General features: G+C 40.2%; 2 protein-coding genes across 12 annotated transcripts in view; both read right to left on the bottom strand.

Annotated features, from left to right (window-relative positions):
• Nucleotides 1-15113, bottom strand: part of flnbl (filamin B, like) — a 59245-nt gene extending 44132 nt beyond the window's left edge. For 2 of the 3 annotated variants that reach the window (XM_068704491.1, XM_068704493.1), the window contains exon 1: nt 14671-15112. In XM_068704491.1, the coding sequence (XP_068560592.1) occupies nt 14671-14962 (292 nt within the window). In that variant the 5' untranslated portion in view covers nt 14963-15112. Of the gene's footprint in view, nt 1-14670 lie in introns of all 3 variants that reach the window. The other variant, XM_068704492.1, reaches the window with a different exon arrangement.
• Nucleotides 15114-19005: 3892 nt separating this feature from the next.
• The window catches only part of slmapa (sarcolemma associated protein a), a 54359-nt gene continuing 53364 nt past the window's right edge, over nt 19006-20000 (bottom strand). For all 9 annotated transcript variants that reach the window (XM_068704494.1, XM_068704499.1, XM_068704497.1 and 6 more), the window contains one exon: nt 19006-20000. This exon is cut by the window's right edge and continues 1525 nt beyond it. The gene's annotated coding sequence lies outside the window, so the exon portion shown is untranslated.

The following is a 20000-nucleotide window of genomic DNA, read 5'->3' as shown; positions in this document are numbered from 1 at the left end:
CCATTCAACATGATTACGCCTGATGAAGTCCAACATCCTCTCTCTTTGCTCAGTGTTTGGTCTCCACCAACACCTGAGGGACTTTTCTGTCTCTTTAGCCGCTAACGGCTCCATATGTTCACCAGCTAGTCTTGAACTGTGTCGTCTGCTGTTTGTTGCTGAGCAGGTAGTGTAAAGTCGCCGGTTCTTCACTACGAGCGACTCCCAAATCTTCCTCAGAATCAACGTCATCGAGCTGCACAGCCAACAAATAATTCATTCATTTGTTGTGTTTCAAAAAGGGCCGTACTAATGTTGTTACCCTCGGGATCAATAAGTATCCTTAATACTTTAAATTACTGATGACAATACTATAATAAGCACAGATTTTTAAAAGCATTCTTTCTTCCAAGCTGCAACTAGTTTCCATAAATTTCCATACAAAATGAAAATAAGCAGATTCTTTAAAACTTGCTGCAGATGGGTTGGACCGGTTCGCGTTAAAGAACCACAGAGATATTGCAGATAATCCATGAATGCAGACCTGATGTTCACTGCGATGGATTGAACAAATCAAGCAGCTTTTAGGAGTCGACCATGTGGTCTTCATACAAGACAGAAATAAATGAATAAAAACCAAAGACGGGGAAAAGAAATGCACCACAACTTTAACGAGTAACGGCTCCTTTGAGTTACATTATGATGGATTCAAACTCTAGTCTGTGAAAACGGGTATCTCTAAAAGTTATATTTGCTCCCTGCTGATCCGATCAATGACCCAAAACAGTGAGATTTGTGATCCGCTGCACCTCTGATTCACAACAACAGAGCTTTGTGAGAAACAAGTTAACGCTGAAAAACAATGTAGAAGTCTGGAAAAAACAAAAAGACAGGAGGTACCTTCAGTGGTAAACAGGATGTGGAGCTACCGTATGTGCATGTATGTGTGTGTGTGTGTGTGTGTGTGTGTGTGTGTGTGTGTGTGTGTGTGTGTGTGTGTGTGTGTGTGTGTGTGTGTGTGTCATGGGTCAAACAGACTGTGTCCGCACACACACACACATTCCTCAGTGTTGAGTGCATAACCCCACCCATCGACCCCCAATTCATCACACACATCTCAACACCCACCTCCCCTCCAAGGACCCGATGGATGATGACAAAGGAACAAAAGACACACACACACACACACACACACACACACACACACACACACACACACACACACACACACACACACACACACACACACACACACACACACACACACACACACAATGAACCTGAAATCAACACTAACGTTCGTGTTTTAATTAAGTCATTGTATCTTCTCACTGTCAAACGTCACATTAACTTTAATACTCGTTCCGGTGGACTTGCTGCTGCTTTGTGGACTTACACAGAAAACACTTAGCGCGGGTGTTTTAACGTGTTGCTCGTTAGTTCCGGTAACAAACCCGTTGAACAGAGAAGTTCATCAGCCGCTGTCACTTCCATCTCCGCCTCCAAAGTCTGAAGAGCCGACTTGACAAGCGAGTATTTAGCAGCCAAGAGGCGGCTGATGATGAAAGAGACTGAGCCAGCGTCACACTGATTAATACCAACAGAAGAAGCACCAAGATCTTTTATTTAAGCAAAACGACTCGACCTCGATTTAAGAAACACTGTTCCAAGTAAAAGTCCTGCATTCTTATTTAAAGTACAAGTATGTTATAATCAGGATAATTTACTTAAAGTGTAAAAGTAAAAGTAGTCTTTGTGCAGCCAAAAGGGCTCTTCAGTTCTTGCATTATATATTATAATATTAGATTATTAATATTGATGTGGTGACATTTAAGATGCAATTAAAAGTTGTAGTTGACTGCAATAGAGCTTATTTTCTTCATTTGTTATACTGCAAAACGTATTTCATTTACTTATTATAGTCTAAATTGTACTGGAGTACAGTACTTCAGTAAATGTACTTAGTTTCTTTCCATCACTGATTAACACCATGCTGTAACCAAATCATGTGACCAACAGAGAGAGTTGGTAACACTGGATAACTCTGAATTCATTTCTACGTCACTTCTTAAAGTTCACCACACGTGCATCGAGGCGGTGGAAGAATCAACACTTCTAGGTAAGACTGGAGGCCCGTTGGAGCGTATGTTTCTAATAATTGGAGTAAACTGACCCTTTAGGCCTCCAGCGGACGGCGAGGCTGCTATCAAATGATTGATCGCTTAAAAGAAAACGTTCAAGGTCTAACATTTGAACCGTTTCCAGAAGAGTCAGCGGTCTTCCCCCATCGCATTTATGTCGGCACTCCCATATTTTTGCACCCACTGATGACATCAGCGCATGATGCATCGCTGTAATAACGGCGCCGCTTAATAAGAGTCACATGAGTCACGCACCGGCAGCTCAGAGGGGGCGATCCCACCAAAAGAACCCAGATTACAGACGGAGAGGCAAGAGGCCTTTTCACGTCTTTGATTTGGAGAACGAGTGTCATTCTGCTTCTCTCTCTTTAATCTGGTCGTTGGTTGGACTCAAACAGCTGCAGAGATGAAGAGGGAGAAAGATCAAACACGAGGAGAAACTTGCTCTCACGGCTTTCATTCACAAGGAGTCAAAGACGTGAATGAACCAAAAAAAATAAAGAAACAAGATGGAATCTGGAAAGCTCCCGCTGTTTGTTAAAGAGGCGAGTCCGTGAAGCAGCATTGAGGGTCAGCCAAAGGGAATTGGCACAGGACCTCGGGCCGAATTTGTGTAATAAATTCTGAATTTAAAAGTTGCTTGAGATCTTTGCTACCGCAATTTGGACTCAAGCAGGACCAAATGAAACCGCCGTCATCAAAGCCGGACAAAATAAAAGCAAAAGGGCAACAAAGACCCCACTTTAGACCTACGTTTTAAAAAAGGTACCGAAGGCTGCAGATGAGCTACGAGCACAAAGGACCCTCATGCTTAACGCTCTGCCAGTTACATTGTTCTCCAAAACTACAGAGGGCGTACAAACTAAATGTACTGTGAAGAGGTAAGAAGACAACGAGTGAAACCAGCTAAAAACGCCATAAACCAAACATCACAATGCAGAGGAGGGATTGTAACTATCTGTCAACTCGTATCTCACAGTCATGGACTACTTTATTGCCTACAATTACTTGTATTACTTTACAAGTCCGGTAAAGAAACAAGTCAAGTACTGAATTCATTATAACGACACTAAGGTTGAATATCCTGTTACAATTTGATTTGGCTGAAAAATATACTTAAATGTAGATTTTTGAGACCTCCTGTTTCTAAAGCATATAAAAACATTAACTTCATGAAACTCAATTCTAAAAAAAGCTCTTGAGGTTCACGACCACGCTCTAAGTGCGTGCGGTGAAGACATTATTTTCTGGCACGGCTTCACTACGGCGAGTATAAACTCAGCTCATATCTTGGGTCTGGAGGAGTTGTAGCATTTATCCACCAACAGATTAACTGTGCGCACACTGCTGACTTCGTACTCATCATCACACGTACATCGTTGCAGCCGGGCGGCTTGTTTGGCTCTTCAACCACAGCATCCTGCATGCAAGACGCTAATCCTGTTGTTTGCCGCAGCACTTCTATCTAAAACAATAGTGGACCTAAAATCGAGCCTTGTGGCACACCACAGGTTGAAGCGTTCCCAAGAGCAACAGACTGTTTCATGGCTGAGGATTTGAACCAGAGTAGAGATCCATCAGAGATGCAGAGACGCTTCTCAAGACCATTAAGTAAGAGATTCTGGTCCACTGTGTCAAATGTAACGGGACGGTTTAATAGAATCAGAACGAAGCGTCACCTGCAACCAGGGGAACAATAAATAATGAACCAGTTTGCAATTGGAAGACATTTGAGCTAAGAGAAGTTTGATCCAAACAAACAGCAGAAGAAACTTGAAAACATGAGAACCACAAGAGAGTAACCAGCCTAGTGCTGCCCTATCATTAACACACACACACACACACACACACACACACACACACACACACACACACACACACACACACACACACACACACACACACACACACACACACACACACACACACACACACACACACACACACACACACACACCTGGCATTACGTCTGCATGCATAAACAGGACGCACACTGACAAACACGCTGCAGCGTTTAGCCTCGCGTGACCTCACCCCGCTGGTTCCCAGGCCATGATGTCATCAGAACCAGAAACAAGGCCATGTGGTGAGGAAGAGGAAGACGAAGAGGAGAGCGGTGGAGGAGGACGGTGACGGAGACAAGATAATAAATAACACGAGGGGCAAAAGGAGTAGACAAAAACAAAATGTTGTAATCAGCATACGTCACACAAACAGAAAGCTACTCAGTGGAGCCTGATGTGATGTTTTGTCACGTTAAACTCGTTTTACCTGCAGCATGAAACATTGAAACCATTCTGAAGCTAAATCAACTCAGCTGTGATGATCGTTAGTTTGATGAGGTAATAAACTGAAGATATTTGGTTTTTGAACCGTTGGTCAGACAAAACAAGACTGTGATGTCAACTTGTATTTTATATCTTATTTTATCTTAAAACTAAATGATACATTAAGTAAACTCAGAAAATAATCTACAATGACAAAAAAAAGTCAATTATTTTCAAAAACTGACTTGTTTTCCCTGCAATATATTTATAAATCTTCATTTTGTTTACATTTTAAAGTTAAAGTGGATCATTCTGGTGCTCGTTGAGAGTCCGGCGACCCTCCACGTTGATCCCCGTGTCGAGAAGTGTAAACATGATCAAACTGTGGCAGGCCGACCTCTACTGTAGGTAATTAATGGTAAACACCAAATTAGTCACGGAACAAGAGAACCGTGCAAGTTCCGCTTTTGTGTCATGACGTGTTTGAGTTAAATTGCGGCGAATGTTGCGTGCGCACATCGCAATGTCGATGCCGAAACGATAAATCGAGCAGTTCTGGTCTTTGTGCTGTTACCCAATGACAATAAAGTTTATTCAAATCTTATCTAAACTAAACCAGGAACTATCCGATCAAAGAATAGAAAGAACAAGATTACAAATGTATTTAATACATTTGATGCCTAGATGTAGATGATGCAGTTAATTCTGTCAGGCTCCAAAATAGTATTGAGGTTCAAAGACCAGAAGAAGAGCTGAAAATAAAACAGAGAAGAAGAAAAAGAGAAGAGAGGGAGAAATGGAACGAGAGTGAGTAAGAGGAGTTTGAGATGTTTGTAGGAGAGCCAGGCTGCAGGAGGTTCACCACGGTGATTATCACCGAACAATCCTCCACAACCACACACACAGTACACCACAGTGTGTGTGTGTGTGTGTGTGTGTGTGTGTGTGTGTGTGTGGGGGGGGGGGGGGGGGAGTTGGGTAGGTTTGAGGCTTTTGACTGTCATCGGATCATCATCATCATTAACCAAATATTTAGTGAACAGTGACTATCCGTAACTCTGCATCATGTCTGCTGCATCTCCATCCAGACAACAGTGTGTGTGTGTGTGTGTGTGTGTGTGTGTGTGTGTGTGTGTGTGTGTGTGTGTGTGTGTGTGTGTGGTACGGTTCAGCACCAGAACACAGACACCAGCTTCACAAAGACATGAGCGTCTGCTGTGAGACAACAGGACGACGGTTGTTGGCGAGGAAACAAAGAGAGGTCTGTGTGAGTGTGTGAGTGCGTTTGTGTGCTTGATGTTTTAAACAAATTACCATTTACCTCCATTGTATTTGGTTGGCTTCAGACGTCTCATCGCCTCAAAAACTTGGCAGAAACTAAACTACCGCTACGCTTCAATGTAATTTCTTTGTGCTGACCCTTTAAAAAGGTGACTTTGCGTCACAGATACTTCATGACTCATATAAAACACATGAACCTTCTCAAACTGATGGAACACTAGCGTGTGGTTCCTCTACAGCAGCGGTTATTGTTAATCCTGAGGGTTGCAATGTGACGAACGAAGGAAACAACATATGTTCCTAATTCCTGACTGCTTTGTATTGTTGGGACACCACCGTCATATCTATCCGTTAAATATAAGGCTACAGCCAGCAGCTAGTTAGCTTAGCTTAGCACAAAGACTGGAAACAGGGGGAAACTGCTAGCGGGGTTCTGTCCAAAGTAACAACATCAACCTACCGGCTCCTCTAAAGCTCAACACTGAACACGTTACATCGAATTTGTTTAATACGGCTAATTGCCGTTTTAAACTTTGTTTAATCCATAAAAAACAAAACAAACACAACCATGTTACCGTGTGAGATGTAGAGCTGCTGCTATTTGGATTCTGTTACTGTTTAGATGGACTCACGCTAGCTGTTTCCACCTGTTTTCAGTCTTTATGCTAAGCTAAAATGACCTAAACTTACATTTCATTGGCAGATAAGAGAGTGGTTTACAGCTAGCAGACGGGCCTCTTGCTAAATTCACAAGCAAAACAAGACAGATTTTTAAAGTGACTTTTAACCAGCGTCACTTTGATTGTGAATAAATATGTAGATATCAGACTTCTGGTAATAAATCCTTTAAATGTTTCTCAAAGTGAATTCCAGTGTCACCAATATCACCTTTCAGCTTCACATTGAAAAAAACAAGAAATCTGCACAAAGCGGCGACATTTAGACGAGGAACCAACAAAGAAGCTTTCTCTGCAGAGTGGAGGTGTGTGTGTGTGGTAACATGAGAGCGGCTGGGATATAGACTTTCACACACACACACACACACACACACACACACACACACACACACACACACACACACACACACACACACACACACACACACACACACACACACACACACACACACACACACGATTGGTAGGTGAGACAAACGTCCAATCAAAGTGTGCCGCTGGCTAAACCCGCCTTCAGAAGCCGATTGGCTCTCGGATGTTTTGCGCCTCGTGTTTTCAGCTGCTTTATTTTAAACCCTCTGACTAGACTGAGCTCTACTTTATGGTTTAGTCACACCTGAACGAGGCCTTTGGCAGAGTCGCTACACGTCTCAGCTCAGCAGGTCGTTTGTTGTCATTTCCAGGACAAGTCGGGCTAAACTTTGCATGCGAGCGGTATTTCAAAAGTTACAGCTGACTAAACCGTCCTGGGATAGCAGCTGTGAAGTAAGTCGGGCTTGATTCGGGGCAGCCCTGGTTTCACAAGTCAAAATCCCGTCGCATGACTCACATTTGGAGCACTTCAAGTCTGTGGACGGGCATGGAACTGAATTAGTGAAAAAAAATAGGCCATAAAAACTTTGGAGACGTTACACGACTTTCATTTGGGCAACGAAAACATCAAATCACAAAGCTTAAAATTCAGTTACAAAAGTAAAGATTACGCTGACGATAGAAACCTGTAAGACGGTTACATCATCCCACCAGAGTGTTTCCATGTTTCCTATCAGTGAGGATATTCTTAAAGAAAAGTTTAAAATGGGATCGCAGAACGTCTCTCCTTTCTTCTTGTTAATAATTCAAATGAATGATCACAATGAAAACGTTGGCTATTTGAAAACTAACTGTTCAGCATTAGTGATGTTGGCATGCTGACGTTTACAGAATAACCTGATTACTAAAGCTCTGTGGCGATACGATATCAAATTCAGTTTAGAAAACACACCACCATGTTTAATAGAAACTGAGTCATCGTCTGCCAGGAAAACAATTTAAAATCAACATTTTAAAAATCAATACCCCATCATGAAACTAAATATCCCGATACTCAACTCTATTGTCATTTTCTTACACCTTTATGTTGAAGTGTAAAACGCTGTTATGGCCACGGTGTGAACTCTTTGATAGGAGTAATGTTTGGGATAAACTTGGGAGATTATTGGTGCTTTTTCCCCGATGGTCTTGACTCCAGCTCCGTTTCTTACAAAGTAAACTGTAACCTGAAAGCACTTTAGTTCTTCAAATCCCAAACGTGGTTTTTGTTCCAACACCACAGTGTAACAGTCCTCCAGACCTCTTCATCAAGTCCTACTTTTGTCTAGTTTTAGACCTTACTGCGGGCGCTGAGAGCCGCGATCTGGCTGCGATTATTGATCTGGTTCCAATTATGATCGTGGTTGTAAACATTGATCATCTCGACAGAAGCAGTAAACAAGGATCTGGATGTTTCCGTTTCTTCTTCCAGCCGACACAGTGCGGTTCAGCCTCAGTAGCAACATGTTCAGTGAAAAACCAACAGATGAGAGCAAAAGCTGGAGCCGTAAATATGACAGCAGCTCTGCTTGTTTTAGGGGTTTTTTTTTCCTCCTGGAGGACTGAAACCAAAGAAGTGAAAGAGACGAAAGAAAAGACGGAGACGGAACAGAACAAACACGAAGACGGCGGTTTACTGCGAGAGTGACAAGAGCCGAGAGGTTTGTGAGTGAGAACACGTCCAACTCAAACACTGCTGCATGTCAGAGCACACGAGTCTCTTCATGCTCCGGTTCAAAGGATTCATTAACTTCACGGTGGACTCACACTCGTCTCAGAAATGGGATTGATTTGTTTAAGTTGTTGCTCGACTTTAAACAGACACACACTCTTACATAGTGTGTGAACTCCTCCAGCTACAGTTAAACAGTTGATTGATCACAATCAGGTCCACACAGATCGGTGCATCCTCAGTTTCTTCTTTTGTTTTTATAGGGATGGGCATTTCAAACCAAAATACTAAATCCATAATCACTGGGAACTACCTGATCATTATTTGAAGAAGGTGCAGAGCCGATCCATTCTCAGATCCAACTCGATTAATGAACGTTTGTTTAACGGTGGTTTTCTGTTGAGTTCTAACCAAGTGTGTTTTACAGAATTCTAAAATTCTGATTCATTTCTCGTGTTTTCCTTGCAAGTTAAGAACTTTATTCGTTCTCTGTCGTCTTATAATCCATCAATAGAGACGCAGGCAGAAACCAAACTCCTCTCTGACCCGGAGGAACGGATCGGCATTCAGAAATCTCATTAGTCGTAATGTTAAGTGAGCAAGTCCTTACAGACTTACTTCTGTTCTTCTCCACACCTGAGCAATGTATGTTGATCGGTCATATATTCTCTTTTTCTGGAAGCGACAGCAAAAAAACTAAATGACAAACTGTTGAGAACAAGAGGTTCAGGAGCCGCCGGAGGAGAGGAAGAGCCGAAGAAGGCTGAAGACGTAATGAAGGAAGCTACTTGTTGAAGGAGACGACTACGCCACACAAGAACATGTGGTCAACAAACGGAAAGCCCTGAAGAAACAAAACACCAACGTCTGACCACGGTGAAGATCACAGAGCAGTGCAACCGATGGCTCATTTATGAGGCCTGCAACGAGATGTTTTTGGGAAAGTCTCCCAAATGTTCTGGAGCTCGGGGGGGAAAAAGGCTGCAGATAGACGACGGTCATTCGGCACATCTTCCAAATTTACAAAATGTAAAAACACCGATACTGGACGGTTCTCAAACTTTAAGTGATCCTTCATAAATTGTTCAAAAGTCTGAAAGAAAAATATGATTTTTTATGACTTTGTGGGCTTTAAGATTCTGATACTGGTAATTTTGGAAAAAAACAACCCCTAAACACGTTTTTATAATATTTTCTAACTTAAATTGTTCTATTCTGCTATTCTTTTATTTATTGTTTAATAATAGGAGCAGACAGACAGACTAGTGCAGCTCATTCACTGACCAGACGAGCATGAAACATTTGAAACGTGGAAACCAGAACACGAAAATGACAAAGCGCTCAACAACAAGACTACAGAAACAAAAGAGCACCAACATAAAACAACAATGACGACTTCTCCAATTTAGACGCTTCTGAAACCACCAAAAATCTAAAGTTCCTAAAGTACAACAAAGCCACACTGTGAGAGAAAGAGTGAGAAGATCCAAGACTGAAGATTAGAAAAACCACCTCAGCGACACAAAAATGTCAACAGAAACTTTTAAAGAGAACACACACACACACACACACACACACACACACACACACACACACACACACACACACACACACACACACACACACACACACACACACACACACACACACACACACACACACACACACACACACACACACACACACACACACACACACACACCAGCCGTCACAGCTCAACATGCCGAAGACCATTGTTGACACACAGCAGCGCCTTGGCAACCGAGAGGCAGAGAGAGAGAGAGTGAGAGAGTGACAGAGTGAGGTTAGTTAATATGTCACAGAGAGAGAGACTCACATTACGGCCGTTAGTACCACAAAAACGTCACCGTGTCGCAATCTGCATGTTAGCAGCAGACTTTAAGAATGCAGCAGATGAATGTTATAATTAAGATTTTAATTATTTAGTTACTAATTTAGTCTATAAAATGTAGGAGCGGTGCATTGCCATCCTGCTTAAGCAGATCTGGTATTAACCAGCTCGTTCACTGGCCACGAGCTGCACACGTGGTTTTCAGAGACGCGCCGTTAGCCATTAGCCATTAGCCATTAGCCATTAGCCGTGGTTTGGCGGTTCTGGCTAAAGAAGATCCAGCATGTGTGAAACTTTCGCGAGAAATATGTTTTTGTAGGTGTTTTTGAGAGTTTGTGTTGGTGTGAAAGGCCTCATGTAACCTCGTGTCCTCCACTCGGAGGGAGGTTACATTTCCAGTTCTGTGAGACACGTTCACATGCAAAATGAATGCGGTTGTGTAAATTGCGCTCGCTTGAGGTTCAAGTATCGTAATGAAGTCATGAACCAAGTTGAACGTTCAGAGTCATTTGTATCATCTCAAAGTTACAACAAGGAACTTTGGTTTCGTGTTGATTTCGTCACTGTGGATAAAAGCGGGAGTCTTAAGAAGACCTCTCATTTTACTGCAGCAGGGTCCGACGGTCTGAACCGCTCAGTCCTGGTCCCGGTTCTCTCGTGCCTCCTTTCCCTCCAGCGGACCGAAGCAATAAATCAATACATAATTCCTCTGTTGTTGTTTTTGTAGCTGTATGAGTATTTGTTCCTCTTCAGTTACACAGATATTGAGATGTGCAGACACTATTGTCCTGCACTGCCTCTAGTATCACAGAATCGCTCTGTGATCACGTATAGCGATGGCATCGTGAGTTACTCTGTGACTCTTTAGTTCAATGGGAGCTCAAAGCCCATCACAATCAAGCGAGAGCGTTTAAAAAGAAGCTTCTAATGAAGAGGACACAGGCTGAGTCACTGCTGCATATTCAAAGACAACGGATATGTTTACAAGTGAGCCATCGTCTTCCAGCTTAAAAACACAGACGGAAGCTTCAGTGAAAAATCTCTCCGGAAACACAAGTCACTTCACACAGTGAGCTAATGTGGCACCGCAGGTTAACCGTGTTTCAAGCAGATTTAAATTTGGAAAAGAAAAACTTGATTTAAAAAAAAGCTGTGAAATAATACGGTGACATTTGGTTTGTGGAAGCCTCCCAGCTTGTTCCAGTGGATTAGTCTAATAGCTCTCTGCATGTTTTATTGGACCGCGTTAAGCATCACGGCCCAATAAAAGGTGACGTACGTATTAGTTTGTGGTATTTACCATCTTTGTTTGGCGCATATTTTACTCCAATCTGCCTCATTTTAGTTTTCCAGCACATTTACGGTATGTTTCATTCTCAGCTCTCATCAGAGCCAAACTGCTGACTGCTCATTCAAGTCTACGTTATTATAGTCATTTTATATTCAAACGAAAGATTTGTGATTGAATTGACAAGTTGCTAAATCGCTCTTTGTGTACATTTTCCCCTCATGCTCTCTATGTAGGTGTGTGTGCGTATGTGTGTGCGTATGTGCGTATGTGTGCGCGTATGTGTGCTTTGAGAGCAAAGACTCGTCTTCAGTGTTATTTGATGTGACAAAAATCAATCAAAGTTAAATCACTGGATGGAAATTTCCAATAGAAACATCACCGTATTTAAAATGCATATAATGTTTTAACAGTAATTATACGTTTTTATAACAAACATACATATACAAACTAACAATGGGAAAAACAAACATCTGGGAAAAAACTATAAAAAGGAAAAAAACTACAAAATGGTATTTTTTGGTTCATCTTCGAATGACTCAATTAATACGGCTTCAAGGACATTTGAGGGTTGCACTGAACTTCCTCCTTGTCTCTCAATAATTAACAAATGATAAATAAAAGATCTCAATAATCTGAGTGTTCCGATCGACTCGTGGATTCATTTCAGCAACAGTTCAAACACAAAACAGGCTGAAATCCATCTTCCACCTACAAGTCATGACGCAACACTCCTGTCTGCACAAGTGGATGGTCCACACCTTGTTTACACACACACACACACACACACACACACACACACACACACACACACACACACACACACACACACACACACACACACACACACACACACACACACACACACACAATGTTCACAGAGTGCAACACACACACACACACACACACACACAATGTTCACAGAGTACAACACACACACACACACACACACACACACACGGTTTTGCAATCTCAGAGCGATAAAGTCTCGGTCATTACGATTCCTTGATGGAGACTTTCACTTCAGCTTTTACTATATTTTTTTTCCACACAGTAAGAAGAAAATAAAACATTTTAAAAGGTAATAAAAATGATATCTCGACATAAATCAGTGGTCCAATAATGAGGAAGTAATGTGAACTAAACACACGGCTCAAATGTTGAGGACGAAGAACTGACGCTTTCCCCGTCATGCAAATCTCCCGGCCGACAGTGAAAGCAGCACGAGAGCTGAAACAATGTGCAAATTGCTCAATTAATAGAAAAATAATAATAAATATTATTGTCTTCAATAAGCAAGGGGTCTGTCTGTCTGTCTGTATGAAACCACAGAAGTTCAGTATGTTCAGAAGGCTCCTCTTGAGTTGTGATATAAACTGTGTTGTTCATGTCAGAGCTCACTGTGGAGAGAGAAGAGTCCACAGAGAGTCACAGTCTGTGAATCTGGAGACCGTTTGGTTACAAAGGTAACAATAGTCTGTCAGATGCCTCACCTCTGTGATGGGGGGGGGGGAACACAGACAGACAGAGACACAGACAGACAGACAGACAGACAGACAGACAGAGAGAGAGAAAGAACCTCAGAGCTTTTAGTGTAAAACTCTTTTTATACCAGACGGCAGTTTTATTTATTTTTGTTGTAGATCTCACAGCTGAGTGACGGAGCAGCTACGTCTGTTTAAACGGAGTTCTGTCTGCAACAGTCAACACCAGCAAAGACAACGTCAATGAAACGTCTGGTTATTGTTACTTATAAAGCAAAAATTCTTCACAATAACTGCAGTGTGATTATCTGTCAGTATCGTGCAGCCTGGAAGCCGAACAGTGAATTAAAATCAGATGTGTGGTGATTATGTTTGGAGACACAACAACAAGCAGCGTGTTAAAGAAAAGATATTATTATTATTATTATCATCATTATATGAAGCAGAATGCGTGAGACATGAGACGTGACACGTTTCCATCAGGGAGCCCTCACCTCTCCACGTGAAGCCGGGCTCGTTAACACAGGTGTGTCCTCCCTGCTCATTAAAACACACTCTGCTGTTGTCCCGTGGAGACTCTGCACCCACAACGTGCCAGACTCCATTTAGAAATCTGTCGGTTTAAATGTTGCTGCTGACACCGTGGTGCATGGCATCGGTAATGACCGTGGGACCCGATCTGTGAAGCCGCGGATGTGATGATACTTAAACTGTGTCGAGGTTTGGTTATTCTTTAGACATGTTAGAGAGGCAGCAGGTGTTTTCAATAAAAACACTGGCTTCATTGAGACTTATGAGTATGCCGATTGGAAGATTAGTTTCTTTCGATTATTTGGGTATTAAAACAAAATATTTTACAATATGATTATGTCGCCGGTAGGCAAGGCGACATTAAACTGCAGGACTCTTAAACACAGTTTGGGAACTGTGCTGCATGTAAGAAAGAGCAGGACGCAAACCGTCTAAAATGAATATATGCCATTAATAAGTGTAATATAGACTATTGTTTCTTCTACCACGCGAGGACCTTATATAAGCTTGATTTTGGTTAACTTCATGATAAGAAATGTAGGAACTCTGGGTGACTTCCACGCGAGCGAGAGGACAAAGGTGACGTAAATTGAACTTTGGTCTCAGCCAGCCGACACAATAAAACAAGCCAAGGAATTCAAAAGCTCCCTCGTGAGCCACCCTTTCCTTTGACATCAGATCACACACACTCAGCAGGACTAACTTCAAATAAACAGAATTGTAAAAGTGGTTTTATTTCCTCTGGATTCGCAGTCTGTCACCTCGCTAAACGCAGCCAGGAGCAGAACAACTTAAAAACCAAATATTTTACAAGCTCTATTTGTTAATAGAGTGATACATGTATGCCGAATCAAAGAGTGGGTCCGACTGATTATAGAAATACAATTTACAATAATGTAACATATATCTAGGCATGTGGAAAAAGCGGTTAGACTTTAAAACGCCACAATATTGATGGAAGTCCGTGCTTATCACGACAGAAAACGGTGTGTTGGAGCTATAAACTTGGATAAACTTTACTGGGACAAATCATTTTAGTAACACTAACATCCCCGACTCGTTTAGACTCGCCACTAACACGAACAACTCATTTTAGGCTCCACAAACTGGTGGTTTTCGGAGGCTCGAGACGAATGAATGGACTCACCGATGGAGACCAGTTTAATGTTCTCCTTGTCCAGAAACTCCAGAGCCACAGACACGTTCTCCAGCTTCATCTGCCTGAAGTTGGGCCTCGGGTGGTACTTTCTGTACATCTTCTTGTGGCTCAGGACCTCCAGCAGCGCGATGAGCCTCAGGCCGTCGCCCAGGTCCAGCTGCAGGTCTCCGATCCGCTTGTTGACGCACTTCAGGTGCTCGTTGATCCAGCGCGTAAAGGTGTTCTGCTGGATCTTCTTCCACGGCGCGTCCTCCGCCAGGTCCCTGTCTGTCACGGGCATCTTGAGACTTCTTTCTTCAACACTGTAGGTTAGGAAATGTGACAGAACGTTGTGCCGTGGAGCGCGTGTCGTTCTCCCTGCAGGACGTTTCCTCGGAGCAGCCTGAAGTTGGTTTGGAGAGTTTTTCTTTCAAAAACCTTCCTGAGACTCACTGGCTGCTGCTGCGTTCAGGTGCTGCTTTCAAAGCTCGGATTTCTTCTTCTTCTTCTTGGATTTCTTACGTGCACTTGGGATCCTTAATGTTGCATTACTGCCTCCTTCTGGATGTGATCTTCCTCAACGTGATGTAATTAGTCCAGCTGCTTTCATGCGACACGTTCAACTACATTTACTCCACTACTGCATACAGTTTAAATGTGAGGTACTGAAGGTACTCCACTACTGCATACAGTTTAAATGTGAGGTACTGAAGGTACTCCACTACATTTATTTGATAAGTTTTGTACTTATAGCATAACATAATAATTAATTTATTATTTAAAAATAAATAAGTAAGATGTTGCCTAATATAATAAAATAAAGCTTTATCAATCCACAGGTTGGAGCTACACAGCAGTATGTAAAGTAATTATATTTTTCAGTATTATATATCTATAAAGATATATATATATTTATAGAGAAAGATATATATATATATAAAGATATATATATATCTTTATATATATACATATATATATATATATATATATATATATATATATATATATTTATAAAGATATATATATATATTTATAGAGATATATATATATCTCTATAAATATATATATATATTTATAGAGATATATATATACATATATACAAAAATTAAACCTGAATACAAAAATTAAACCCTAATATTTAATAATCCGCCTAGGATGTGTGTGTGTGTGTGTGTGTGTGTGTGTGTGTATGTGTGTGTGTATGTGTACGTGTGTGTGTGTGTGTGTGTGTGTGTGTATGTGTACGTGTGTGTGTGTGTGTGTGTGTGTACGTGTATGTGTGTGTGTGTGTGTGTGTGTGTGTGTGTGTGTGTGAAATAAACAAATAAATAAATCGTCATGGTCTAATGTATATGTAGTTTTTATTCTATTAATACTTCCATGTTATATATATTTATATATATATATATGTTGTACTTATAAGACAAAGCAAACTTATAGTAAAACAATTCATATTAATTTACATTATCTTTAACAATTAATAGGGTTAGGGTTAACAGAAGTATAAGAGTCAGTTGAGATTGTTTATTAAAACAAATTTAAAGAAATAATTTCAATTCAAATTTCTTCCCCAAAAATTAAAAAATAAATTAAAGAGAAGAAAAAGACAAATACATGTACAGATAAACATGTGTGCACATATATATTAGAACATGATACAGTAAAAGTAATCAAAAATAGAAAATAAAAACATAATAATGATAATGAAGGAAGGGACGTTTTCTATTTATCTTAATAATCTATTAAGTGTCCATTGAACTAAAAATATTGATAATTGTCTGTTGTTGTTACTGTTGTTTTTTAATCAAAATACTTTGTGAATGTATCGTTTTGATTTTTGAATAAAATGTCTCTTATTGTCATTATTTCTACATTTATATTTTGGTTACATTATTGTTTATATTTTACATTTAAAATGTAATTCTACATTGATTTTAAACAGTCTTGGTCACGTTTCTGCAGAAGATAAATAATCATTAATTTATATTAAATAACTTGATCATTAAACTGTTTCCACATCATAGAAACTCAACACTTCCACTGACAGTATTTAAATTCCTCTCTTTAAACAGAGGAAAGTCACGCCATGACTCCTTCAACACTCCTGTGATAAATCAATAAAAACACGCTGCCGGAGGAGTCAGTGACGTCTGTGGACTCGTTTGTACATTTCAGACTGAAGTGTCTTCTGTTTCTTTTTCCATGAATCATATTTTAATGTTTGAGTCAGCTGTCTGTATCACTCCATCATTTTAATGTTTGAGTCAGCTGTCTGTATCACTCCATCACTGCTCAAGACAAGAAGCTGTACAAATAAAACATCTTCACATCGTTCCTTTTTTAACAGATTTCAGGTTTGATTTCTACTCTTTTGTCCCGACAGTAAAATAAAACATTTTCTTATGTTTCAATAAAATCTATTTTCACCTGTTTGACAAAGTACAACACAAACAAACAATAATGGCTGGTTATCATCTAGATGACATCTTTATTTGGGTAAAGGAATACATGGGAGATCCACCTTATGAAACAGGATGAAATGTGATTAAAAAAATAAAAGTCTGTAAAAACACAAAGGAATCTAAACCAGACCCGAAAATATTAGGCAGTAAGAAAAAAAATCACAATTATGAATTAAGTAAAAAAAAAAGTGACTTAAAAACATTTATCTATTCGTGACAAAATTAGTCCTTTTTTATTACTTTTAAAGAAAAAATTATAACATTTATAGTAAAACATGTAAATATTTTGAGGTATTGGGAGCTTTTTTAAGTTGACATATCTGAAGTGTCACATTTACCATGAGTGAGTGTTTCTATTGTTCTCAAAAATAAGAATTCTTCTCTTATTTCTCGTGAACTTCATCTTCAAATTTAACCTTTAAAGTCTTTAATCTGTGACTTGATGAAGTTTTGATCTGATCATTTTTAAACATTAAACTATACTTTTCCAACATTGAACAAGAATGAAAACCTTCCTAAAATGTATTTATAACGTTACAGATGTGTGTGTGTGTGTGTGTGTGTGTGTGTGTGCAGAGTTAATTCCCTCTACATGTTGAAACCTCTTGTCTCGTTAAGATGACATCATGCTGCTGCTGGATGATTGATGCGTGTTTGTCGTGTGAACACACATTCAGCTAATGTGAGCACACACACACACACACACACACACACACACACACGTCCAGGCCTGATGTGTTCAGTGAGTCAGTCTTTGGTTCGTGTCAGTGTGACATCATACGACTCAGCGGTGCAAAGTACATTTACTCAAGTACTGTAGTGTACTTTTGAGGTTTTTGTACTTTCCTTGAGTATTTCTATTTCATGTACTTTATACTTGTACTCATCTAAAAGGTTAATATGTTTTGATCCCCTTCATGTATGATAGCTTGTTTTTCAGAATAAGGTTTTTAAAACATGATGAATTTACATCATCACGTCCTCATTTCATCCAGACAGACTTTTGAGTAAAGTTGTCATAATTAGCATATTAATTATTGGTTAATTAGTTTTGTGATGTCACTTTGACCCCCAGATTTTAATCAGTTCATCCTCTAGTCCATGGTGTCAGACTGGAAGAATTCCCTCCAGGCGTTCCTGAGAATCAGAACTTTGTTTTATTTTTCTTTCCTCCGTTAATCAACTGACGACCCTCAGATTCATCTGGTGACCCTGTGGAGGGACCCGACCCCTAGGTTGAGAACCACTGGACTGAACTACCTCTGTTCATAAAGTGCTTAAAGCAGCTCATCGGTGCATCAGTAACATCTAATGATGTAATTATATCATATTACTTTGATTGGCCCCAATACATCGTTTATAGTATCTCTGCACACTGTGTACAATACAACACATTACATATATTTATACTACATCAACATGTTCATACTTATTTTTAAATCACCTAATTTGATTTTAAAACGTATGTATTTTGCACCGCCAAAAAAAAAGGACTTCACTTATATACTGATTTCAAAATAAGAGCGCCCTGCTAAATAACGTCTGATGTGTGTCTATGTCGTTGTGTATTAAAGCTCTTTACAGGTCCTACTTCTGCGTAATGCTGCTTTACTCCTTGAAGCTTTTCATCCCGTTCAGCCGATCAAATCACGTTTTAGTTGTTATTTTATGAGAAGTTTAAATTTTTTACTGCACACTGGCACATCTACAGCCACCATCTTCATCAGTGCAGTGTCTTCTGGGAATCAATAAATGAAAACCATGTCAGAGAGTTGACAGGATGATTTCATCTTGAGAACATATGAAACATAATTCATGACGTCATCATCTGCAGAGTTCAGCTCTCTGTGAAGTCTGAGTGAATGAAGGCGACAGACGCTGGTTTGGTGGGTCAGCTTGCTACAACTTTAATCCAAACATCGCTCTGCATATTCAATACATCATCGTCATCATCATCATCATCATCACCACCTCTATGTAGCTCCCTCTCATACCTCTAAACTATTTAACAAAATAAGTCTAGTAGCACATCATTCAATAACGTTGTATTTTACAGTTCTCTCTGTACTTTAGTGTTTTTTCTCTTTAAACATCAGGAATATTTGTTCGTTGTCTTTTCATTTATTTACTTATGTATTTATTTAAACACGGAGACGAGACAGAGTACACGAACGATGACGAACGGTCCAGAGTGTGAACCGACACACACACACACACACACACACACACACACACACACACACACACACACACACACACACACACACACACACACACACACACACACACACACACACACACACACACACACACACACGTAAATAGACGTTTCAGCAGATGCCTGAAGTGTTGGAGAGAAGCTGATCATTCTAGCAGCTCATCACTCGACAGGAATAAACATTTTGTGATGAATGAAAACCTGGAGAACTTTGTTATTCGTACATTTAAACACTTGTTGGTCAAAACAACTAAAACACAAATAGAGTGAAGCTCGTCCCGAGGAGCAGATGTTCCCTAAAATCAAAAGAGACGCAGACGGATTGGTGTCCACAAATTTAACTTTTTGACTATTTTTAAGCTCCAAAAATCTAAATACATCAGATTTCACAAAAACAGCAGCTTGTCTGGTGTGATGACGTCTTTAACGTTGATGCTTTTAGAGTTCAGAAGGAAACCCTCACAGCCTCCCTGTTTCTGTGTTGATGAAGCCGTAATGACCGTCAAAGACAAACTTCACTTTTAACGGACATGAAGTCAACGTTTCGTCGTCGTCTGAGACGTGGCTGAAAACAATCGTAGAGTTGATGTGAACGGTTGTGGTGAAGCCCCAATAATAATTTGACATAATGTCAAATCAAGGTCCACTTTCTAGCCGTT

Source organism: Cebidichthys violaceus, unplaced genomic scaffold, assembly GCF_023349555.1.
Source record: "Cebidichthys violaceus isolate CVI_PGR_0920_01 unplaced genomic scaffold, fCebVio1.0.p SCAF_93, whole genome shotgun sequence".
NCBI lineage: Eukaryota > Metazoa > Chordata > Actinopteri > Perciformes > Stichaeidae > Cebidichthys > Cebidichthys violaceus.
The sequence above is the reverse complement of the archived record's forward strand: the minus strand, read 5'-3'. Positions and strand labels throughout refer to the sequence as shown.